Source organism: Xenopus laevis, chromosome 5L (assembly GCF_017654675.1).
Source record: "Xenopus laevis strain J_2021 chromosome 5L, Xenopus_laevis_v10.1, whole genome shotgun sequence".
Classification (NCBI taxonomy): domain Eukaryota; kingdom Metazoa; phylum Chordata; class Amphibia; order Anura; family Pipidae; genus Xenopus; species Xenopus laevis.
In genome coordinates this window covers 159,620,252-159,647,969 of record NC_054379.1, presented here as the reverse complement: position 1 = coordinate 159,647,969, position 27,718 = coordinate 159,620,252, and the positions used below count along the sequence as shown (strand labels likewise).

General features: G+C 36.7%; 1 protein-coding gene across 4 annotated transcripts in view; it reads right to left on the bottom strand.

Annotated features, from left to right (window-relative positions):
* The window catches only part of supt3h.L (SPT3 homolog, SAGA and STAGA complex component L homeolog), a 307,390-nt gene that overhangs the window by 39,253 nt on the left and 240,419 nt on the right, over positions 1–27,718 (bottom strand). For all 4 annotated transcript variants that reach the window (XM_018261992.2, XM_018261990.2, NM_001093940.1 and 1 more), the window contains one exon: positions 22,729–22,839. In XM_018261992.2, the coding sequence (XP_018117481.1) occupies positions 22,729–22,839 (111 nt within the window). The remainder of the gene's footprint in view (positions 1–22,728; positions 22,840–27,718) is intronic.

Sequence of the window (27,718 nt, the reverse complement as noted above, 5' to 3'; positions counted from 1 at the left end):
ATATAGTGAACATTCCACCATATCAATCCATGCATCCAGTTAACACAACTATTGCTCCTGTGCATGCTATACTAAAGCTATGTAAATAAAGCAGCTGTCTTATCCTGAGGAAAGACATTTTCTGGAGCAGTGATCCCCAACCAGTGGCTGACGAGCATCATGTTGCTCACCAACCCCTTGAATGCTGCCCCCAGTGGCCTCAAAGCAGGGGCTTATTTTTGAATTCCTGACTCAGAGGCAAGTTTTGGTTCCATAAAAACCAAATGTACTGACAAAAAGTCTCCTGAAGGCTGCCAGTTCACATAGGGGCTACCAAATAGCCAATCACAGCCCTTATTTTGCACCACCCAGGAACTTTGAAGAAGTGTGGTGCAAAAAATTGTTGGGGTGGAAAAAATTGTTGTGTTGCTCCTCAACTCTTTTTATATGTGAATGTTGCTCACCGGTTACAAAAAAAATTTAGGGACACCCAGTCTGGAGCAAGATTATGGATTAGGAACCTAATTGGGGTTGATCTATTAATGAATATATATATATATATATATATATATATATATATATATATATATATATATATATATATATATATATATATATATATATATAACAAACAAGGGAAAGTTGTGCTCACCACTATTTTTTAAAACCATTAGGCGGGGGTGCAATGAGGTTGTGACCACAAAATACATATAGACAAATACAAGATTCCTCTGCACTCAACCCATTATCAATATATTTAAGACAGCGACATTTTGTGCTACTGCTACTGAAAAATGCCTTACCCTTTAAACAAAACAGGGATTGTTTGTCCATATATTACAATATATTTAAGCTGGCCAACTACGTCAAAGTCATCCCATATCTGGCCAGTCCTACGCTCAATTTTCATCTGATTCATTAAGAATTCAATTGCTTCATTATACATTTTACAAAGGGACTAAGTTTTACCTGCAACTTACTTGCTGCTTTCAAAGTAAACCCCCAACTTGGCTGCCCTTTTATTAGACACCAGTGGGATCACCTGACTATAGCTGGGAGGGGTGGGAGCTACAACATGGAGCTGGTCACTGCTCCTGTATAACTATAACAAACAAGGGAAAGTTGTGCTCACCACTAGTTTTTAAGTATTTTTAATATATATCCTATTTCCTATTTTTTCACAGCCTCATTGCACCCCCGCCTAATGGTTTTAAAAAATAGTGGTGAGCACAACTTTCCCTTGTTTGTTATAGTTATACAGGAGCAGTGACCAGCTCCATGTTGTAGCTCCCACCCCTCCCAGCTATAGACAGGTGATCCCACTGGTGTCTAATAAAAGGGCAGCCAAGTTGGGGGTTTACTTTGAAAGCAGCAAGTAAGTTGCAGGTAAAACTTAGTCCCTTTGTAAAATATATAATTAAGCAATAGAATTCTTAATGAATCAGATAAAATTGAGCGTAGGACTGGCCAGATATGGGATGACTTTGACGTAATTGTTCAGCTTAAATATATTGCAATATATGGACAAACAATCACTGTTTTGTTTAAAGGGTAAGGCATTCTTCAGTAGCAGTATGCACAAATGTCTCTGTCTTAAATATATTGATAATGGGTTGAGTGCAGAGGACTCTTGTATTTGACTATATATATATATATATATATATATATATATATATATATATATATATATATATATATATATATATATATATATATATATATATACTGTATATAGACTAGGGACAGATTTATTCAAAAAATAGCATTCAAGCTACAATTTCTTGAATAATTATGGGTAATGAGTATAGATTTATTAATCTCAAATTTTCTCAAATTTAACCCTGCTAAATTTTTTAAATAAGTAATAGAGTTTGGGCTCAATCCAGGAAATTTTGCAACTCAGATAGTAGAACCATTTGAAGTGAACAATAAAGAGGTAACATCTTCCAACAATAGGTAAAACTTGAAATTTGTGGAAAAAAAAAAACAAGAAAAGAAACTCAACTTCATTAATTTCAGTGACATGTTGGTAGGTTTCAGCTAGAGAAATAAAGTAGCTGATCGATTCATAATATCTAAATCGAATATCGAAATTCTTGAAATAGGCTGAATGAAAAATTCATTGAAATATCTGGGAAACGTAGATTTAAAAAAATGGGAACCATGTGAATTGACAAACTATCAATAAATAAGTGACCTTGATCATTAAAAAGTGGTCCCTAAAATTGTTAATCAAATGTTATAAGAGCATACGTGGGCATATCCTTTAGGTGGGTCATTGGCCGGAATGGGACAAGATGGATGTTGTCTTAAGCCATGTGGCCAATGCTGGTGACCCAATAACTCATGTTCGGGTGATATAAGGCTGATCTGATTGTAAGCCCTATGGCCCAATGATCAGGTCACAACGCCAGGAATGTTGGCAGTCAGAGCAAGGACTGCCTCAACAAACTTATGCGATCCTCGATTTGGTGGGATTTTCAAACCTTCCCAATCAACATCTGGATGATTTTCGGCTAGATATCAGTCGGGGAAGTCCATAGGAGAGCCCCACACATCGGGCAATAAACTGCAGATTTAGAGGCAAATTCACTAAAGCGCGAATCGGCTAACACTAGCGCAAATTCGCCAGCCAATTTAATAACGGGCGCTGGCGTAAATCCACCAGTGAACTGGACCTACTCTAGTGCTACTACGCATCCTAACGCAAGGCGAAGTTGCGCTATGGCGAAGGGACGTAACTACGCTAATTCCCTAACTTGCGCATTTTACCGAGCATTATCTCTTGCGCCAGACTTGCCTTCGCCACCTCAGACCAGGTGAAGTGCAATAGAATAGATAGGGATTGCTTCAAAAAAAGCTGAAATTTTTTCTAAGTCCCAAAAAGTGCTGGCGTCTTACTTTTTTAAGGCTGATAGGCTGAAAAAGATTGTATATTTTTTTGGGGGGCACCCTCCTTCCCCCCTACCTTTCCTAACATATGGCACCTAAATTATACACTGGGCACATGTATAGGGCAAAATAACAACTCTATTTTATTTTATGAAGCTTTCCCCAGGCTTGTGTAGTGTAATGTATTTGCTGCAACATATATGTCCATTGTACTTTAACTTGGCGCCGTATGCAAATTAGGCATCGCTACCGTAACTTCGCTTGACGAATTAACGCTAGCGCAACTTCAATACCTTTTGCCTCCCTGAGCGCCACTTCGGATTTTAGTGAATTAGTGGCGCCCTGGCGAAACTTCACCTGGCGAAGTGCGGCGAAGGCGTCGCTTGCGCATTTTCGCCGCTCAGTGAATTTGCCCCATAGTCTTGTCAGCAGCTTTTATCGGTCCGAGTGTGGCCACCTTTGCATTGGCATGGACATGTTGCCAGTGATATGACCTAAAAGGCGTATGTTATACTTGAACCCTTAAATTGTCTTTATCTATTTTGTTTATAATGGCAACATGTGAACTTTTTTTGTGGCATTTGGGGAACTTTCTCGATAAAAGAACAGGGTTCTGAAACAATGCAATTTAGCGTCTCGTTATGAAAAGTGAATTACAGTTGGTTTCCGGATAATAGATTTCTGCCCATGCTCAGGGCGATCTTCTAAAGGCTATAGGCCTAAAGCAACCGACTTGCAATACATGTGACCATAATGTCCAGGAATTTTTCACTTAAAATTCCACTCCATCCCAACAGGGAAAAAAAGTTAATGAAAAAGTAAACCTTGAAATCGTTATTTTATCATTATTTTCAGTGTTAATACGTATTATTCTCAAATTCAAAATACTGTAATACTTTATTAGTCTTTTAAAAGGCAGAAAAGCTTCGCTGCCCTAATACTCTCTCACCACATTTAGACATTTATTGCATGGAGTCTTTTATAACATGAAGGAGATGATTTTCTGGCAAATGAGCTCATGGGAGGCTAATTGCTAAATTACTTCATTTTATGACTTTGAAACTATGGGTTTATGCCTATTCACTCATTAAACAATAATTATATATGTCTGGATAGACTTTAACTCGAAGCATATTTCACTGCTAAAAGATTTGACTTTGCATGTGCAAACAGCATGTTTGGCTGAATTTCTGGAAAATCATGACATAACATATTGTGAAAATGTATTTGCAGATAACTAGACTTCTAATCTCTCATAATTTTGCTAAGAATGACTGTATTTAATTACAAAGGCTTATTAATAATGGGCATGCATGACCAATTTTCTCAACTCCCTAGAGAGACCTGCAATAAAGAGAAACCGCTGCCTTAAATATAAAATGGCAGAATATTTATGTATTTATTCACTGCTTTTCATTATCTATATTTTAAAAAAAAAAAGTTGTACAATTAAGGCCAAGTCTGATGGGCAGATTTCTTTTTGTGATTTTTACTTAGCAGCTCAAAAGGTGCAACAAACTCCACCCCCCCATTTTTAAAATTAGAGGAAAGTAGATTATTATATATTAGACATCTATTGAAAAGTGAAAAATGACATTGTTCTTTAACTTATAGGGGAACTAAAAGTTTTGTCACAAAGAAACAAGAAGCCATCTAAATAAAATCAATCAAAAAATATCATCGTAATAACCCATAGTAGAGTGATTGTTTTTTTCAGCCAGCTGCAGGTTAAAACATTTTGATTGGTTGACATGCGTTACTGGTCAGATTCTCAATGACAGTTACGTTTAATAAATGTTATGTAAGTTCTCTTTGCTTAAATAATATAGTAGAGCTAAATGTCTTTAAATATAACCAACTCTGCCACAAAGCCTGGAGAAAGACAAATCACTGATGTCTCTCTACATGCAGGAGCCAGATTCGGAATGGCAGTAAGGTAAATACATGTTATGAGCTCCCTTTGCCTACATAATGTAGTAGAGCTGTCTTTAAAGATAACTGACTCTGACACAAAGCCTGGAGAAAGAAAGATAACTGATGTCTCTCTACATGCAGGAATCAGATTCAGAATGGCAGTAAGATAAATACATTATGAGCTCCCTTTGCCTACATAATGTAGTTGAGCTAACTGTCTTTAAAGATAATTGACTCTGACACAAAGCTTGGAGAAAGAAAGATAACTGATGTCTCTCTACATGCAGGAGACAGATTCTGAATGACAGTAAGGTAAATACATGTACGTGAGCTCCCTCTGCCTATTTAATGTAGCCAAGATAACTATCTTTATAGATAACACAACGCCTGGAGAAAGACAGTTCACTGATGACTCTCTACACGCAGGAGTCAGATTCTGAATGACAGGTTGAATACATGTGTGTGAGCTCCCTTTGCCTAGACAATGTCGTAGAGCTAGCTGTCTTTAAAGATAACCGACTCGATACCTGTACAAACTCGATACCTGCACAAACTAAGAAATTACCAAATAGCGAGAGAAATATTGAAGGATGCTGAAGAGGAACTTGATTATTATGGGGATTTTTCAGAACACACTTGGATTGAACTTGATGAACATATGTAATCGTTTAAACTTTAGTACTATCTGTACTTATTACAGAGACCTACTATATCCTCTGTACTGTACTACACATACTGTATTACACTTAAAGAAACCTAATGGCAGCACGTCATGCAAATATGCATACATTTTGGGTAAATAACCTAATATATACACTGTTCATTTTAAACTAATATTGCACAAATGAGCCTTTTAGAGCTTTTAGAATTGCGGGGGAAACATACAGGTTTACATAACAGCCCATAAATTTAAGAAATCTGTGTGCAGGGAAAGAGAAAAAATAATATCCTGATTAATTTTATGAGACCTCCCACTGTGCCTCTAGAAGTGAGCAGTTTACAAGTCACAAGCCCAGAAAGGGGAATTCACTGCAAAGAGCCAAAGGAGTCAATACACCAATCCTTCTAATGTCAACAAGGCATATTTATAAATTCCGTTAGCTTCTGTAATGAGCTTTAAAGAGCTCACACTGTGTTTCAGTGACTTCAGTCTGCTCTGTAATCCCTGCCAAACATATAGCAAGATATAGGAGGGTGGCATAATAACTAGAATGAACTGAGCTTACATCTTACTATCCTACAGAGCTTGCAATTAGTTTGTTTCTGTAGTTGCCCAATGAATAATTTTGCATTTGGATTAGGTTCTCCTGTGTGTCTAGCAAAGGTGTAGGCTAATTTAGATGATGGTACAGTGGAACAGTATGCCAAATAATCATAAAGTGTAATTGCCTTGCTCCTTAAAGACCGGGCCCTACAGGGGCAGACCAACGTCACATAATGCCTGAGGTACTCAGTGAACTCCCTAAGATATGTGCTGGAGGGGAGTTGCAGGGGGAACCTAGACTCCCTAGTCTGACATTGCTCCTCTATCCCCTTGTGTTCTACATTGACATCACATCTATGGTGGCCAGGAGGTATCAGGTATTGGAGGAGAAAACAGTTAACATCTGGTATCGGATCTGTGTGAGTAAAAACAGTAGCTTTGGTGTAATTGTATAAATATTATATATGATAAATAAATATTAATAATACATAAAAAAAACTCTATTAACATCTCACAGTTATCACTGTGAAACTTAGAGATACACTAGATATGGCAAAAAGTATCTGGACACCTGTCAAGGTCATTTGTAAGGGTATTAATATTAACTTGCCCCTTCCTTTTCTGCTCTAAAAGCTTTTACTCTTCTGGGAACGTTTCCATTAGAACAGGGGATCCCAACCTTTTATACCCGTGATCCACATTCAAATGTAAAAAGAGTTGGGGAGCAACACAAGCATGACAAAAGTTCCTGAGGGTGCTAAATAAAGGATATAATTGGCTATTTGGTAGCCCTTTGTAGATTGACAGCCAACAGGAGGCTTTGTTTGCCCATAAATCTGTTTTTATGCAACCAAAAGTTGCCTCCGAGACAGGAATTGAAAAATAAGAACCTGCTTTGAGACCACTGGGAGCAACATGCTGCTCACAAGCTATTGATTAGGGACCACTGCACTAGATGTGGGAATATATTTGGCAATATTAGCTTTCATTCATCTACAAAAGTATGTGTGAAATTGGGCACTGATATAAGGGATTGCACCTGGCATGCAGAGTTATAGCCTATCCCACATGTGTTCAGTTGGGTTGAGGTCAGATCATTGTGAAGACCAGTCTAAATCATCCACTACCATCTAAACAAACTCATTCTGTACAGACTTTGTGCACAAGGCCATTATGTTGCTGAATAAGATGCCACAACATAGGAAGCACGGAACGGTTCAGTCACTGCACGATGTAGCCTTAAGGTTTGCTTTCAACAGAACTAGGGGCCTTAGCCCAAACCATAGAAAACCAGGCCAAGATTATTATTCCTGTTGGCAATGTTCATTCCAGTACTGTTCTCCTGGCATCTGACAAATCCAGACTTTCCATCAGACTGCCAGATGGTGAAATGCCTTTAATCGCTCCAGAGGAAGTGTTTCCACTGTTCCAATCATGGTGAGTCCAATGGTGACCTTTACAACACTCAAGCCAACACTTGGCATTGCACATAGCGATGTTTGCCTCTGGTCACCCATAAAAACCCCACACTCCGTAAAAAACTGTTCTTGTGTTGACATTGCTTCCAGAGACAGAAACAGTTAGTGTTCCAAGTGTCTTTTTAGATTAGTGTCTGGATACTTTGACAAAAAAATGTGCCCAGGTACGGTACTCTTGGCCATGTAGTGCATATTCTAATTAGAGACTTGCATTCTTCTTACCGAGTCCGTGACCCCTCAGCATGTCACTGCGGCTTTATAGATACACAAGAATAATCTCTAATAAATACAAGGCGCTTCAGCAGCCAACATAGACAGATTCACATCTTGTCATTCAAGGGCCTATTTATAAAGTGTCAGAGTTGGAAAATGGTCGATGTTTGCGGATTTCAGCTAATTTTCCAACTTCTACTATTTATAGACCTGCACCTTTAACAGAAACCTTTTATCCTAATACAACTTTAATGCCATTTCTACTTCAACCGGTGTTTTTTTTATCACTTTCTCCTATTTATAAAGGACTTCAACATCCACTTTAAACAGCGTTTTACTGATATTTTTTTTCACGAGCTCAAACTGGCAGAAAACCCGTTTCCTCTGGGAAAATGAAGAACTTCCATTTGGCAAAGTGACAACAGAATTCATCAGTACATTATTATCTAGCAATATTCTGGTCAAAGTTACTGCTTCAACGACTACTTATTTTTTGACATCACTAGAAACTTAAACTAAGACGTAACCATTATTACATATCGGCCATAGATCTAGGACCCTAGAATTGAAAAGGCAGACATAGTCTCATTTTATTGGTTTTTGAAGCCACAACTAAACACACTTTCTCTAAAACCACGAATGTCATGAGATTTATTAAAAGATCCAAATTTCAAAAGCACGAATGAATAAAATCACTGAAACATGCGGAAAAAATTATGAATACCTCTAAAAAATTTGATTAAAAATAGTCCAATAGGATTAGAGCAGTTCCCATTTTTTTTACACATGGAGGCCCACTTATGAAAGGTTGAATTTCGAATTTATGTGTATTTTTTTTTTTTTTAATATACTCACAATTCGACTGGGAGGTTAAGAAAAAATTTCAATGTCTAGTATTCGATCGAATGGTACTGGTCCAAAAATTTGAGTCGTATTCGATTCGTACAAATCGAGTTTTTCTCTTTCCATGGTCAAAGTGTGATAAATCTCAAATTAAATTTACATGTGAATAGGGACATTAAAATTTGAATATGTGAATTTTGACACTCGAAAATTCTAGTTCAAATTCGACCTTTGAAAAATCTGCCCCTTAATAAATCTTGAATTTCTAGAGCTTTAAAGAAAAATAGGAAAACCACAAATTTTTTGAGATGTGAAAATGTTTTAAATTCAATTGTTAGTAAGTCGGCCCCCTATTCTGAATTGATTAAAATGAGTCCAATAGGATCAACGAAGCTGCCATTGACTTTTCCAGGACCTCGAAAACTTTTACATGTCAAATTTTTGTGTTAAGAGTTTTTTTGTGGTTTTTACAATTAATAAATCACAAATGTTTACAGCTTTTAAGAATAATAGGAAAACCACAAATTTTTAAAGATTTAAATTCGATTGTTAGTAAATCGGCCCCCTATTCTGAATATGAATCTACTAAACAAAATTTTGACACTCGAAAATTTGAATTCAAATTCGACCCTTGATAAATCTGCCCCTTAATAAATATCGAATTTTTAGAGCTTTTAAGAAAAATAGGAAAACCACAAATTTTTAGAGATTTGTGAAATTTTTTTTTTAAATTCAATTGTTAGTAAATCGGCTCCCTATTCTGAATTGATTAAAATTAGTCCAATAGGATCAACCCAGCTCCCATTGACTTCTCGAACTTTTGTATTAAGAGTTTTTTGTGGTTTTTACACTTAATAAATCACAAATGTTTACAGCTTTTAAGAATAATAGGGAAACCACAAATTTTTAAAGATTCGTGGAACAAATTTAAATTCGATTGCTAGTAAATCGGCCCCCTATTCTGAATATGAATCTACTAAACAAAACATACACAACATAGAGACCAAATACCTTGATGGATCAATCTTGCTGATTGTGTTTAAATATTTTTTTTTAGAACATCAATATTTTTAACTAAATCTATGCATTTTAATAGATTACAGTAAACAATTTAGCATGCATTATTTTTATTACATATGGGTGCCTATCTGTGTGCTTTAGAATATACAGTTTTACTTATATGCCTGGAATTCCGTTGTCAGTTCTAAAGGCAGAAATACTATATGGGTCACTAATTTATAGAGTTATCAGTCTAGGTTGACTCCTACAGTCTGCCTAGCTTTAGAACTGCTCATGTACCTCCAACTATCATGGAGACGCCCATATGTAATAAATAATGAATAATAAAATAAATACACACAGACACTAAATCGAGCATTTATTTTTATAACAAAACATTACATTGTAAATATATAAACACTAGTGTGTTTAAAAAAATTGACACACAATTAGCAAATTGCCACTCCATGGTAACGCCGGCATCAGCAATTATTTTTTATTTTTTTTAGTGCAGCATAGAAAATTAAAAACCCTACACAAAAGGAGTCTGGTTCTAACGAAATCCCCAGGTAGAATACATGCCACCAAAATAAACACTTCCAGATGCCAGAACACAGAAACCATTCACAGACAAGTGTTTCCTTTCATACGATCGGAGGGAGAAGCCTTGACGGGAAATTAAGAGTAAAAGGTGAAAGAGAAAGGTGCAAACTATATTAAGCTGCTATGCTAAAAAAGATTGCATTCATCTTGATACGGCCATCCACTATTGGTGGGAGTTTCAGTTCAATAAGATCCAGACAGTCACAGGCTGGATATTCCTAATGTATATAGTGCAAACATCTATCACTCTTCTTAGAACTTTTATCTACATTGTCACTCTCAAAACACAACTGTTTCTGCACTAATCTGTGGCCTGTGCTGGTTGTCTCCTGTCCACCACCATCTTGGCCAATGAGGGTATTTTCAATTATTTTTGCTTATAATCATAGCTCCCAAACTGCTGAGGAGGGGGGGCTGAAGGGTCACTTAGGGGCAGATTTACTAAGGTTTACATGGTAAATTCAAATTTTCTAATTGTTTTTTTGGTTGAAATACACAATTTCAAGTTTAAAGCCACCAAATTCGAATCCAAGATTTATCATCCCCCTACCCTGGAAGTAACTCAAATTCGATAGGTCGCCACCTAAAACCTGCCAAGTTCATGTAGAAGTCAATGGCAGAGGTCCGCTGACCTATTTGAAGAAGTTAATAGCCTTCCTGACATTCAAGGTTTTTTCGGAGAAAAACTCGATTCGAATTGCGTTAAAATTCAATTTCAATTTTCGGATCTGTATCATTAATTTGAATTTTAGACATTCAAGTTTTTGCTTAAATAAGATACCATTCAAGTTTTGAGGTTATTCGAGTTCATTCGAGGTAAAAAAACACTCAACCTTTGATAAATAAACCCCTTCGGGTGAGATTTTGGGAAAATAGCTAATTGCTCTCTTAGTTATTCCTGGAAGCCTAATTTGATGCCCAAGATTTGGAGAGAACACTTATTTGATGCCCAATATTTGGAGAGAACACTTATTTGATGCCCAAGATTTGGAGAGAACACTTATTTGATGCCCAGGATTTGGAGAGAACACTTATTTGATGCCCAAGATTTGGAGAAAACACTTATTTGATGCCCAATATTTGGAGAGAACACTTATTTGATGCCCAAGATTTTGAGAGAACACTTATTTGCTGCCCAAGATTTGGAGAGAACACTTATTTGATGCCCAAGATTTGGAGAGAACACTTATTTGATGCCCAAAATTTGGAGAGAACACTTATTAGATGCCCAAGATTTGGAGAGAACACTTATTTGATGCCCAAGATTTGGAGAGAACACTTATTTGATTCCCAAGATTTGAAGAGAACACTTATTTGATGCCCAAGATTTGGAGAGAACACTTATTTGATGCCCACGATTTTGTTAGAACCAGGAATGGATAATATAGCAAAGATTTTCTACATCAGTAAACTTCTAAACTTTACACATTCAAATGGGGCTTGAACCCAAAAACCAGCATAATGGATGACAGACAGCAAATAGTGTAGAAGATCTCAAAGTGCAATACATTGATGTATATGTTTTTTCATGTTTATGAGAAAATTGATTTGGGTTAGTGTTTACCCTTACTTCCTTCTACTGTGTCAAGTAAGGCACACAGTCTCTTATACAGGCGTAGGATCCATTATTTGGAGACCTGGTATCCAGAAAAGGTCCACATTACGGGTAGACCATGGCCCAGAGTACATTTTAAGCACATCATTTCTATAATAATAGAACAGAACGTCGTACTTAATGGTAACAAAGTTGCCTGACTTAATATTGGTGGCAAAACTCACATACCTACAGGAATCTGTTACTATAGCTCGGGAACCAGTTTTAGGTAGAGGGGTCTTAACCCGTGATGTACGTGTTTGGTATGCACTAAATTATATGTGTTAATGACTTTGTAATTACACATTGTTGTATATGATTTATTAAACCATTTATTTTCATACCTTTAGGGGGTTATTTATCAAAGTACGAATTTATCTCAATATTTTCGGAAAAAAATCTCCGACCAAATCCGCACAGGTTTTTTTGGAGTTATTTATTAATACAGTTTCCCAAACATTTTGTTTGCGGGAAAAAATCAGAAAAGAATCGTGGTTTTTTTGGATTTTTCATCATTTTCGTGATTTTTTTCTGACATTTCATCCGAAAACTCAGAATTTTCAAAAAAACATTGGGACTTCTCTCATTGACTTATATGCAACCTTGACAGGTCTGAGATGCTGGCTTTTCAGATTCTGACTTTTCCATCCTCAGGGTTTAATAAACGAAAAATTTGTGATTTTTTAAAAGTCTGATTTTATATAAAAAAAAATAAAGAATTTTTCATGATTTTTGCATTCAGAGTTTAGTAAATAACCCCCTTAAGTGTCTGTACTAATGAAGTGGTGTGCAGAGTAACTTGGAGTATTTTCTGGCTCTATTTGGGTAAGAGCCTTGACTCTTGCACCTTTTGCTTAATTTGTATAAAGGGAATGTCCTCCAATAATTGCTCGCTTAACCCATGATGCCCTGCTCTAACAAACTGGTCAGAGCCATGCCCTGTGGGGGAGTGAAAGACCACCCCAGGGTGAATTAAAGTTTATATTAAGACCTTTAATAGGTGAAGCTTAGGTCACACAAAAACAGTCAAATACAGCAATCAACCCAAAGGGGCAGGTCAACCATCATCGATGGTTGATGTATATGGAACCAATAGAAAAACCCACGACCAATCTATATTATATATATTTCTATTATGTTCCTCTAAGGACTTAGGGTCATTATATTCTTGGTCCAGTCCACTCTCAAAGAAGGTTAAAAAAAAAACTGAAGCTGTGTCCTGCTAAAGTTGAATCCGCCTGCATTCCTGTGGAAGGGGGAGTGTGAAATCTTTAATAAATAGTCAGCTCTTCTGGTTAATTGTTTCTGAGTTCTGATTCTGAGAGCGGTGACAGTGAGTGTTGAGGATTTTGTTGAGGTTGGTCCATCTTTAGAGTGCTGTTATGCTTGACTAACCTCTGGATAAAGTGGTTGACAGCCTGATCATGTGACCTAAAGTCATGTGCATTGAATTTAACATTTAGGGGCAGATCTAAGGTTGAGGTGAATATTTAAATGAAAAAAAATTCAAATTTCTAGCTATTTTTTGTGTATTTCAACTAGGGAATAGTCCAAATTCTATCGAATTTGAAAAAGATTTAAAATTCGAATATTGAAATTTATCATGTACTGTTTCTTTAAAAATTCGACTTCGACCATTCGCCATCTAAAACCTGCCGAATTGCTGTTTTAGCCTATGGGGACCTCCTAGAACCTATTTGGAGTCAATTGGTGGACTTTGAAAAAGTTTTTTTGGGGGAAAAACTTCAAATCGAATTCCATCGAAAGCGTTATTCCTTTAATTCGTACAATTCGAATTCAGCCAAATACGGACCTATTCGATCGCAAACGGACCTACCGTATATACTCGTGTATAAGCCGAGTTTTTCAGCACCCAAAATTTGCTGAAAAACTCTACCTCGGCTTATACGCGAGTCATACGCAGGAGGGGAGCAGGAGTTGACATCGCTACTTTGCGTCTCACGTCACGCTGCAGATTGATTCTCTTACTTCTTCCGGTGGGAGGGGAGTGTGCGCGTCTGTCACTCTCCATCTTGCGTCTCAGTTTCAGCCCAGCCGGTTAGCCCTGCCGAGGAGTGGAGATATTCTGCCACATGATGATCGGATCATCCCTGCCTCACTGCAAGTGCATAGTGGAGATTGGAGAGTGGGCGTGGCCTTGCTATTTTAATAGTGTGCGCGGAGAGTGGCAGAGGCTGCTGGTGGTGACGTCTGTAGTTGTGGCTGTGCGACCCCGGGGGCTCTGGCTTGGCTCAGTGAGGGCTGCAGGTAATAAATCCTTGTTTGTGTTGCTTGGGTGCGTTTTTGTAGCGCAGCTTGCAGCTCTCTGGCTGCTTTCAGCATGTGTGGTCAGGTTGTGGTTGTTAGATGATGCTGGGAGTTAAAGTTTGCACGTGCAAGTTTAGTTTGGTTGCACAAACATTCTAATACCTATTACCATCCCTAATCTTGTAATTAAATCAACACAGCATAGCGGCCCAGTCGTGCAGCAACAGCGAGCTTTGTAATGTTTGTCTGTATTCTGCATTGCTGCTTATGACTACTGACACACTGCAGCCCAATCCAGCTGATTCTCACATCTGGATTTAGTGATCAATAACATTGAAGCCACTGGATATGTGTAATGGTTTTCAGCTCGGGAGAAACGGAAGCAAGGAAGGAGCTGCTACTATCACATTAGCACTGCAGTTTGTAGCCTTCTCACCACTTTCCCACCCATACGGTCAGTCAGTGCCTCTGTTAAGTTGTCCCTGGGTTATTGTGCTGGCTACTGGTCCACTTTCTAGTTAAAGCCAGAGAGCAGTGCAGACATTAAATCTGTGCCATTCTGCTATGATATCTGGGGGTATTATACATGTACTTGCTGCTGTGCCATCTTTTTGTGAGCTCTGGGGGTATTTAGTAATAGAGTGCCAGGTCTCCCAGTCCATCATTTCTCAGCCTAGGCTTATACTCGAGTCAATAAGTTTACCCAGTTTTTCTAGGTAAAATTAGGTACCTCGGCTTATACTCGGGTCGGCTTATACACGAGTATATACGGTATTCGACCAAAAAAAAAAAACAGCTTAATTTCAGATGGTCTTTTAAATTTGAATTTCAAAGTTCTACCCTTGATAAATATGCCCCTTAAATGATTTTTAGCAGACTTAAAGGGGTTGTTCATCTTTAAGTTAACTTTTAGTATGTTATAGAATGACCAATTCTATTCAACTTTTCAAAAGGTCTTCATTATTTATTATTTACAGATTTTAAAAGAGTTGCCTTTTTCTTTTGATGCTTTCCAGCTTTCAAATGGGGGGGTCACTGGGCCATATAAAAATAAATTCCCAGTAAGGCTACAAATGTATTGTTATTTACTACTACTTTTTTTTACTCATCTGTCTATTCAGGCCTCTCCTATTCATATTCCAGTCTCTTATTCAAATCAATGCATGGTTGCTAGGGTAATTTTGACCTTAGCAACCAAATGGCTGAAACTGCAAACTGGAGAGCTGCTGAATAAAAACCACAAATAAAACCACAAATAATATAAAATGAAAACCAATTGCAAATTGTCTCAGAATATTTGCATTATACTAAAAATGTATTTAAAGGTAAACAACCCTTTTAAGATATAATAATCCAAATTATGTAAAGATCCATTAAAGTGTTAGTTCACCTTCAAGTTAACTTTTAGTATGTTATAGAAATGCCTATATTCAGCTGGTCTTCATTTTTTTTAAACGTTTCTGGTTTATCTACCGTTATCTTTTGCCACTTGCTAGTTCTTAAATGGTGGTCACTGAACCCGATTGTCAAAAGTTTCTATATTTCTCTGTGAGGCTACAATTTTATTTTTATTGCTACTTTTTATTACTTATCTTTATATTCAGCCCCCCTACATATTGCAGTCTTTCATTCAAGCCATTGGTTAATGGTTACTAAGGTACAGTGGACTCTAGCAACCAGATACCTTCTGAATTCCAAACTGGAGAGCTTCGGAATAAAAAGCTAAATAATTCAAAAACTGCAAAAAATAATAAATAAAATGAAGACCAGCTGCCGAAATAAAAGTTAAAGGTGAACTACCCCTTAAACTGAAAAATAACTGGCTTTTGCTTAAAATGAAGGTTATAGATATAAAGACACAACAGCCTTCCTGTTGTATAGTTTAGGGAAAACAAGGGCAGCGAAAAGACATTCACCTTAGTTGACCCTCAGGCTTTCCCCACTCCCCAATCCACAGCCAGTTTATGAATCTATGGCAAGCTGGTAAATGTAATAATCTAAAAATAAAAAAAAGATGGAAGGAACAAGCCAAGTCATTTTTTTTCTAGATTTTCAGTGACATGAAAAATAATATTTATGTAAATTATACCTTATTTTAATATAGTTTCTTCTCCTGTGGGTCAAGGTTGGCTAAAAAATCTAGACTTCCGTAGCTAGGGTATATTTGGTATTTTAACACATTATTAATAATGACATATAATACTGTAGGCCAGTGACGTGGGTCACATCATACATATTCAAAAGCTCTTGGCTCCCTCATACGTGCAATCTGAATCCCACAGATGGACGGAATCGAGGATTCAGATGGGAAGGTCAATGCAGCTTCCTCTCAATCATCTGCTATGTAATACAATTACTTATGGCAACCAAGACCCTCTTTTTTTCACGTGAGGAAGCGGAAAAATATGTTCTTTACATTTTCAGGCAACATGAGAAGTATGATGGGATATGAATATATTATGTAGATACCCCGAAGTATCATATTTACATCTGTTCTTTCGGAATATGAAACCAGCAAGGTCTCTGAAATGAACAAACTAGGAAAAACATTCAAAAATGAGGCACTGATTTTCTTATGGCAGGAGAATCATCCAACACTGAACTAACTCCCTTTGGCCAGACAAGTAGTACCACAATATCTCCAATAATACATAAGCCTCTTGCCCGAGACCCTCCCTTTTCAGGTTAATGGGAAGCACCTTGGATTGCCTGCCAAAAACATGAGCTTGTGATCAATCTGCTTCAATTTCTATGGTCGTAAAGTTAAGTTTACTACAAGTTAAGTGCCTACAAGAAGCTTATACTCATCCAGACCAAACTGTCAGTATGCACCACTGTGAACACGAAGAGAAGAAAGAAAAGCAGAAACTGTCTTAGGTGGTGAGAGAGAAAATTGTAAGAAAGCCCCGGCAATCTTGAGGCAATATGTCCATTCCCCGAAACCATAATGTTCCAGTGTCCACCCTACAAAGTGTTAGGATATTTGAGACCCAGGGCACTGCAGCCAATCTCCTTAGACGTAAAAAGCAAGAGAAACGTTTACCAAAGATTTTGTAGTGAAAGAACCAACTTCTAGACAGATTCAAGATGAACTTCAGAAGCAAGGCACAACAGTCTCAACTTCCTCAACACTTCCATTACAACTCAATGGTTGGAGATCTCATAAGACCCCACTGCTGACAGAGGAACATAAGTACTAAAACTAAGTCTAGCAAAACACAACTGAACAAGCCAAAATCCTTTTGGGACAATGTCCTGTTGATAGATTGGCTGCATTTTTTTTTTTGCTTAAGCACAATATCTCTTTTTCTATAAGCAAATAAAAAATATGAGGCCTTCAAAAAAACATAATCCCTACAGTCAAACATTTAGAATGCTTGCTTATGTTTTGGGGTTGCTTGGCTGCCCCTGGAACTGGGTTCCTTGAGTCGGTGAATAGCATCATGCAATCAAAAGATGTTGAAGGCATTTTGGAGCACAATACCGAAGCTGAATTTTTGTTGCTGATCATTGTTGAACAGGATAATAACCAGAAGATCACTTCAAAAACCACCTGGAATGGCTAAAGACCAAACACTAGACTAATATAGGTCTTAATCTCAATGAAATCTTACGAAGAGCAGTTTGCAAAAGAAAAGTGGTCCAAACTGTCAATGGAGAGATGTAGAAGAAGTGTTGCAATCTTAATAGTGAAACAAGGAATTGTGGAAACACTGTTTATTTTGCAGTAGATTCATTTTTTTTATCTTAATTGGTAATTGGTGAAATATTTGAGAAAATCGCAAAGGCGCCAATATTTTTAGCCATGATTGTATGTGATAATACTCTGTTTAATTGGGGAATGTGCCTTGATATCCTTTGCTCCAGATTATATCAGTCAAACTTTGACATAACAGAATGATTCATACAAATTATAGTTCATTAAATCGTGTTTTATACATATTTAACTAAAATATATGTCTAGGCATGAGATGTATCTAGCTAATGCTTGCTGGTCTCCAAGCTAAAGCTGTAATTATCAAACTCGAGTTTTTTGTAGTGCAGATAAAGAAAGATCCTTGTAGCTTGGATCATTTTTCTTGCTTTTCTTGCATGGATTCATTTACCATACAGTCACGGATCTTTTCTGGATTCATAGCACTGCCAAGATGGCATATATATAAGAAGTGGTTCCAGCCTTAACTGAACTTTTTTTTTACTAGTTACAGTACATTGTCTAATCACAGTTCTGATTAAGTCGGTTAATCCTCCTGAAATACTGGTGTACATAACATTTTACATTTCACTACACCACCAATGGTACCATTAAAGTCCTCTCGGATTGTGGGTGAATGGATCATTTCAATATCCACATGTAAATGGATATAAAATGCTTGGCAACTTTGCTATACTAGAACCCAACAGGGTTGTGTACATGTTAAATGCACGGCTATTTACAGTTGGCACCGCACACAGCCATAATTACCTTACCGAGCTACAGGATAAATGGAAAGGCATAATTTACAGTTAGCGATATTCCGCAGCTTTGGGGTTTGTCCTCAAGGTCTAAGACGACAAGGAAACAATGTGCTGTGGCTGATCCAATACTTGTGAAATTTAGTGTTTGTGAAGTTTATTACCAGAAAAGAGGGGTGTAAGAAGAGATATACAAGATTTACAACTGTATTGGGCCCAGTGAGGTTCAAGACTGATGGACAAAATAGACTTAATTACCAGGGGGACATGTTTTTGGTCTCTCCTTCAATATCTTGGGTAACACTAATGAACAATAATCAGGGGTACATGCCGTTGGTCTCTCCTTCAATACCTTGGGTCACACTAATAAATAATAATCAAAGGTACATGCTGTTGGTCTTTCCTTCAATATCTTGGATCACACTAATGAATAATAATTAGGGGTACATGCCGTTGGTCTTTCCTTCAATATCTTGGGTCACACTAATGAATAATAATCAGGGTTACATGCCATTGGTCTTTCCTTCAATATCTTGGGTCACACTAATGAATAATAATTAGGGGTACATGCCATTGGTCTTTCCTTCAATATCTAGGGTCACACTAATGAATAATAATTAGGGGTACATGCCGTTGGTATTTCCTTCAATACCTTGGGTCACACTAATGAATAATAATCAAGGGTACATGCTGTTGGTCTTTCCTTCAATATCTTGGGTCACACTAATGAATAATAATTAGGGGTACATGCCGTTGGTCTTTGCTTCAATATCTTGGGTCACACTAATGAATAATAATCAGGGTTACATGCCATTGATCTTTCCTTCAATATCTAGGGTCACACTAATGAATAATAATTAGGGGTGAATGCCGTTGGTATTTCCTTCAACACCTTGGGTCACACTAATGAATAATAATTAGGGGTACATTCCATTGGTTTTTTCCTTCAATATCTTGGGTCACACTAATGAATATTAATCAGGGGTACATGCCGTTTATCTTTCCTTCAATATCTTGGGTCACACTAATGAATAATAATTAGGGGTACATGCCGTTGGTCTTTCCTTCAATATCTTGGGTCACACTAATAAATAATAATCAGGGGTACATGCTGTTGGTCTTTCCTTCAATATCATGGGTCACAATAATTAATAATAATCAGGGGTACATGACGTTGGTCTCGCCATCAATACCTTGGGTCACACTAATGAATTATGTATTATTTGTGGTCTTCTAGAAGCAGACTGTATTCACACTGACGATCCTACCATAATACAATGAGCAGCAAAGCTCTGTGAATGCTACAAAGTTATGCAGTCTAGTTTTATTGTTTTATTCCAACAAGTATATTTTTTTTAGTTGTAATATTGGTGTGTAGGCAGCCATCTCAGGCCATTGTGCCTGACCCTGTGGTGGTGGCAGACGAGGAGATTAGTTACCCAGCGACAAATCTTCGCTACTGCTGTTGACTAATCTCCCCTAAATGCCTTCCTGTTGTTGCCTCTTTTTTGCTCATCTCAGCTAAAGTCTTCTCCATAGATGACATCTGCACTAAAAATTTGTTTTGCTGCTTCATACTCTGCGGAAATTTTTTTCCCCCTTTAAATATAAAAATGTTCATCTGTAAGTCAGCCAGATATATCTACGGTTATCAGGTTGCGTTTGTGTTGCTCAATCATATCCTGTTACATTTCTACAGCATCTCGCGACGGCCCATGTTCAAAAACAGTAACCAGAGATGTTTCTGTTACTCGGATCAGTTGGTGCCAGGAATAGCCCCCCTTTACCAATATAATAAAGATATACATTTTATTAAAGCCATTCTGAAGGCTACTGCTTACACCAAAGAATTATTGAGTGCAAGAGACTCTGCAAAAAAAAAAAAGCAGAAGGCAACAAGTGAGTAGTCTCATCCATCAAGCCACATGCACAAGTCACAGTACTGGGGAACCAATCGCTCAGTAACTTAATCGCTTGTTTCAGCGGTTTTTTACTTGGGCTTGAAAAAAAATAATCTGTGAGAAATATCAAATCGGGTTCAGCTCTTTTTTTTTTTTTAAAGAACTGGAGAGTGGATAAAATAACCACTCTCTTTGCCCCTCAACAAATAAACAAGCAAAGATAAATGTACAGTAAAAAACACATGTGGACTACTGTATACAATACATGTGATTTATGACTGACTCGTATGTCACCGACTGGTGTCTAAGCCCATAGTGAACATATTTAGAAAAGCCTTAAGATTTGAGCTCATAAAAAGAGCAGCTGTAAACGTTCTCATTGGTGCTTTAAAATCTATCACCTATTAGGGACTTGGGGGGGGGGGTCTTCTTTATCCCCTTGTATCTGTGGTCCTGGGTGAGTAAGTGTATTTTTGAAGCGGTAAAGTCAAAAGTGTTACCTGCACCATACCAGGCAATGTCACATCTCAACTACTTTGGCATGCCACCTGCATCCTGAGATGCCTTCATGGTAAAAATGGCTGTGGATGCAGTTTTAATTGCTGTACTATTTCAATGAAGAATGACATGTGCCCACCACAATGGAGGTTCACTAGCCTCCACAACTATGATAGGTGACATTACTACTTAAAGGAGAACCAAACCTTTTTTCTTAAAAACCTTTAACCCTCTACCCTACATAGACCCCCTCCCTGCTCCCCCCTGCCTTGGTGTAAACTTCGGTAATTAACCCTAACTCTCTACTTACCTCTCTTTGCAGATTCAGCGCAGCGGAGCTCACGGGCACCATCTTGTGGCTATTCGATAATCTCCGTGTCTTTTTCCGGCGCTTCAGCAATTTCCGTGACTTTCGGCACATGCACAGTTGTCAAAAACAATAAGACTGCGTCAACTGAGCATGAGCCGATACGGTGCTTACTTCCCGAAGAGGACTGAAGATGGCGCCAGTGAACTCTGATGCGCTGAATCTGCAAAGAGAGGTAAGTAAAGAGTTAGGGTTAATTACTGAAGTTTACACCTAGGCTGGTGGGGAGCAGGGGGGGGTCGATGTGTGGTAGGGGGTTAGTGGTTTTTAAGAAAAAAGGTTTGGTTCTCCTTTAATGACCTTGGTAAGCTCCACTGGGGCAAGGGTTGATATTAACTATAAAATTATGGGATCCATTGTCCAGAAGCCGGTTATCCAGAAAGATCTGAATTACGAAAAGGCCGACTTTATTTTATTCAAATAATCCAAATTTTTAAAAATTATTTCCTTTTTCTCTGTAATAACAATACAGAACCTTGTACTTGATCCAAACAGCTGGCAAAACCAGCCTATAGGGTTTATTTAATGTTTACATGATTTTCTAGTAGAGAAAATACTCTAATACTCATACTAAGGTATGAAGATCCAAATGACGGGAAAATACGGAATCCGGAAAAACCCCAGGTCCCGAGTATTCTGGATAACAGGTTCCATACCTGTATATAATCTCTGTAAAGTGCTTTGAAATAAACTGGAAATAAATAACCAATAATATCAATGACAGTATCGTCTTAAACCTATTTGGAAAAATGGCTTGGGGTATAGACATCTATACTGTTGACAAACTTAATAAAATAAAAGAAATGCACTAGGGCCTTATTTAACAACAGCGCATCAACAAATGAGTTATCATCATTTAAGTCCAACTGCAACTGTCTAATTAAATACATTCCATTTCATCCAGAACCCAAAACCATATCATTTAAGCTTAGTTGTTGTCTTCACGTTATTTGAACCTTCATTTTGCTTTTAACAACGACTTGTTTAATGTTTAAAAAGGAAATGACAGGTGAAAAATTATTCTTGAGAAAACACATCAAATTATAAATTCAAAAATATGCTACATAAAATAAATTCTGAACGTCTAAAATTGCTAACATTTATATAAAACATAATTCAGTCTGAGAGTAAGAAAAATCTATTGTATATTTTAAAAAAGTATGAATTCTAAACCCATAAATGTATAAAGAATTTTAAAATAAATTAAAATGTAATCTTCGAAAACAATACGATAAAAAGGTAAATTTTAAAATGACAAAAATAAAAAATAAGTTTAAATAAATCTGTTAGTGTCTCTCATGTGAGATACATATATTCTATAAAAAAAAAAAATGTTTCCAGAAGAAGACAAAAATTACAGCGTTTTATTTCCCAGGAGAAATATTTCATTTTTACAAAGAAAATTACGTAGACCACAAATTACTCCGAACAATTCCAAAGGCTTCTTCATGCGACCACTTGAAAATGAATTCCCTTTCAGATTACAAATATAACTTTTTAAAAACTCTGTTATTACGCACCGTGAATGGGGAGAGCGGGCCAATCTTGTGGCTGTAGCGCCGGATCGCCTCTCTGATGTGGCTGGGCTGGATGGCATCACTGTTTGCCTCGATCCCACCAGCAGCTGCACTCTGCAAGGGAGAAGCCGTTCAACTGTTGTTAAATCAGAAACATACTTCAAGTCTTCTGCATGAAAATATGAAACTTAAGATCCTCTGTAGATGAGAAACATTTTTCTTTATCTGGGGACATACAAATCACTGTCACAAAGTTAAAAAAAACAAAAAAAAAACAACCAAATTACAAAGGAATAACTTCATTTTTTTAAATGAATTAATTAAATGGTCACATTGCAGCAGTTCTATCTATTTCTAACTATTGAAATAAAAGTCTGTGTAATACCCCTGGTCCGACCAATTAAAATTCTATTTCTTTGATCACAATTGAGGTCTGACACACGTCAGTATAACAATTACTTAAAACAATTTTAGAAAAAAAAGAACCCCACTTATATCAAATTACAACTTTTTAAACAGATTTCTTATTAAACAGATTTTAAATAAGATTTCTTATAAAACAGATTATTAAATAAGATTACTTATTAAACAGATTTCTCTCAATTTTATTTTTGAGAGATATGTGTTTTTCTAAAATTGTTTTAAGATTCTAACTATTTCATTCAGACCACTGCACTCCGAAACCCCTTTTCAACCCCCACTATATACACATCAAAGCAGGATTAATTAGCAAAATGATTGCTAGGCAAGGTAAAAAAAAATGGACAACTGTTTTAAATACATTAAGGGGCAGATTTATCAAAATGTGAGTTTAAAATTCCTATTGGATTTTTAGAATTGTATTTATCAATGGATGAAGGATAGAAATCGCTATTTGATAGGGTTCTAAAAATCTCATAGGAATGAACAGAATGTGGGTGAGTTTTTATCACGTTCTAAACTCAAATTTTGATAAATCTGCCCCATAATATATATACAGCGAAACCTCAATATTACATATTCCTTAATTTTAAGCTTTCCTGCATTTTACATTCTTATATTTATAATGCATAATACATTTCCTTGGTTTTACATTTTACCAGATTTTAAACCCATCTGAAAAAATGTAAAATGGGAGTTGTAATATAAATAAATACAGTAGAACCCCCATTTGACATTTTTCAGGGAAACAGAAAAAAATGGTGCAAAATCCAGGAAAATGTAAAATCAGGGAAATGTATTAAGCATAATATATAGGTGGGACCACAAAACATGAGGGGAAACTTAAAATCAGGGGATATAAAATTGAGATAAAATGTTTTCATGTAACAGAAAATGTTTGAATAATAGAAAACTACCAAGAAATAACTAGCAGACATTGCACAAATGTGTCTAATTTGCTTTAAGAATAAAAAAAAACCTTGTTCGATTTCAAAGAGTTTCAAAACAACATAATTATTTCTATTGAGGACAATAAAGCAATTGATACAAGAAAGGAAGCAACATCAAAAGTCTATGCATTTTCCCTGCACCATTTACATGAGATGATAAAACGTTATAAACACAGCAAAACATTTTGTTGGGTCATTTTTTTCCCAAAAAGATATCCATTAGTATCGTATTATAAATAAAGGGCTTAGCCAGCAACCGGAGTAGAAAACACATTTAAAAAATCGAAATATATGGTGGGAGTAGAAAAAAAAAAAAAAGATGGTGAAATTCTTTATAATTAGGTGAAAAGATCAAAAATGGCTGATATAGAAATGCATTTAAAATGAAAATATTTCTTTGATCAAGCTTTTTCAAAATACAGGTGTGGGATCCGTTATCTGGAAACCCATTATCAAGAAAGCTCCGAAATATGGAAAGGCTGTCTCCCATTGACTCCATTTTATCCAAATTATCCAAATTTTTTAAAATAATTTCCTTTTTCTGTGTAATAATAAAACAGTTGCTTACTGGAAGCAGAACCATCCTATTGGGTTTATTTAATATTTACACGTTTTATTGTAGACTTAAGGTATGAAGATCCAAATTACGGAAAGATCCCTTATCTGGAAAACCCCAAGCATTCTGGATAGCAGATCCCATACCTGTAGTTGGGAATAGGAATGTTTATCTAAAAAGATTAATTTTATTTAAGGTTTGCTAAAAAGTCCATACAGTAGATGTACAGCTGCTTGAAATTAGGGATGCACCGGATCCAGAATTTCGGTTTGGGATTCGGCCAGGATTCAACCTTTTTAGCAGGATTCGGATTTGGCCGAACCAAATCTGAATCCTAATTTGCATATGCAAATTAGGGGTGGGGAGGGAAATCCCGTGATTTTTCATCACAAAACAAGGAAGTAAAAATGTTTTCTCCTTCCCACCCCTATCTTGCATATGCAAATTACGGTTTGGATTCGGTTCGGCCTAATCTTTCACAAAGGATTTTGGGGTTCGGCCAAATCCAAAATAGTGGATTCGGTGCATCCCTACTTGAAATCCTTAATGACTTTTTTTTAAAAAAAGAAAGTGGAATGTATACTGCATATCAAAGTAACTCTGACTCTTTCATAAGTTATAACAGGAACATTTAAAAAAATTAGGGATGCACCGAATCCACTCTTTTGGATACGGAACCAACTCATAACTATGCAAAATTAGGGGTGGGAAGGAAAAAAATTTTACTTCCTTGTTTTGTGACAAAAAGTTACGAGTTTACGTTCCCGCCCCTAATTTGCATAAGCAAATTAGGATTCGGTTCAGCCAGGCAGAAGGATTTGGCTGAATCCTGCTGAAAAAGGCAGAATCCTGGCCGAATCCCGAACTGAATCCTGGATTCGGTACATCCCAGCTAAAAAAAATGCACTATTTCTAAGGATAAAATACACAAAAGCCGTGAGTATCCTGTAAATTATACCCTTAAAAAGGGAGCTTGGTGGTGTCATTAGTTCTAATCAGTGCTTAGTTCATGTAATTTCTGCCAAATGATTCATTGAAACTTGTGTATTATAATCAATAATGTTCTCCCTTTTTTTAAAAAAAATGTGGGGAGTTCCATGAATTGCATAAATGCACATGGAACTTCTCTGTGACTTATACACTCCTTATATTGCACAATAGGGGGTACATTATTCACTATAATTTACAAGATTGTAAAAGCCCCTTTACTTAGTAGACTACTGTGCCCTTATAAATACCCCCTACTCCTCATTTGTCTCCGTCACTTTTTTTTACTGATACTCTGCTTCATACCCTTGGGCACAGCATACGAAGCAATACACATACTACAAATACCATAAAGAAAAGAATAACAGGAACAATAATAAAAACAACAATAGGATTGTTTTGCCATCAACATGGATTGATTATACCTTAGGGGCTAAATTTATCAACATTTGAATTCAAGTTTTTACCAGGATTCACATCTTTGCAGTAAAAAATGGCGACCTCCACTATTTTCCAAATCAAGTTTACAAAACCAGAAATTTTGTGATTTATTAAGGGCAAAAAAAAAATTAAAAACGCAAATATAAAAAACTGCCAGCTAAAAGCAGGCGGGTATTCAAGATTGATTTGAAATTTACAGTGTCAGAGTTTTTTTTTTTTATAATCAATATTTTTCAGTTTTTTGCTAATTCAAACAAAACTGAAAAACCACGTGAAATTTGAATTTTAATAAATTTTCCTGTTGATATCTTATTACAGGTATAGGATCCCTTATCCGGAAACGCGATATCCAGAAAGTCTCCCATAGACTCCATTTTATCCGAATAATACAAATTTCTGTGTAATAATAAAACAGTAGCTTGTACTTGATCCCAACTAAGATATAATTAATCCTTATCGGAAGCAAAACCAGCCTATTGGCTTTATTTAATGTTTAAATTAATTTCTAGTAGACTTAAGGTATGAAGACCAAAATTACGGAAAGATCCATTAACCAGAAAACCCCAGGTCCCGAGCATTCTGGATAACAGGTCCCATACCTGTATTATCTTATTATTCCAAAGAAAAAGTAAATCAGTACCATGAAAGTCTAAAGGAAGCTGTGGACTGAACAGAGATCTTTGCAACAAGCTCATGGCTCGCCAAGCCTTTTCTCCCTTTAATTTGCTATGTATTTTACATTACCCCAATGAACATTTCGGTACACAGGGGGTGGTCAGGAACGTTGCTGTCCAAGAGTCGCTGTGAATTTGTCAGTAAATCAGGATAATTTCTTACCCTTCTGAAAGGAGAAGAATGGCGTCCCTATAGAATGATTTTACATGCGGGGCTTTGCCAACAGAAACAATTAACAAACAGTAACTCTTGCAGAGTTGGACAAATATAGTTCCAATTAATCTCCTACAAACCATGTACGTGGAGACTCCAAAGACATTTTTGAACAAATAAATAAATAACACCCCTTGGCTGTTTGCGCTGCTATTTGCATAAAACCGCTCCATAAACTCAGTCCGACTTCACACGGCTCGCTTCTAGGAGGCCGCCAATGAAGTGGGCTGAGGCTTCTTTCATGGGCTCCTGGGTTGTTCAACATACAAATCTCCAAACATATTTTCCTCTATTAAAATGCCATTTTTCCTTGAATTCCATTGAATTCTGTCATTGAATTACTCACTGCCTACAGTCTGCCTTAGTATTTATGGAAAAAGAAATGCACTTCCATTAAAGAGAGACTCATTACTGAAATGAATGAAAGCACAACCTTGAAAAAACCCACCCAACGCCGGGTCAGTGGCGGAATAATTGATTCTAGATTTCCAGTTGGAGCACATGTAGCCCTGCCATTGTACAAAAGCTTCATATTTAGGTTTCGGAAACCATGAAAATCAATGAACAATTCTGCATTGTTTGCACTTTTTTACTATAATATTACTGCCCCCCAACATCTTCATAATCCCCTTTTATGTTTTACCAAAGCTTAAAGGGCTACCATACGTTTATTTACTACAGGTAATGGACCTGTTATCCAGAATGCTCGGGACCTAGGGCTGCCCAGATAACAGATCTTTCCCTAATTTGG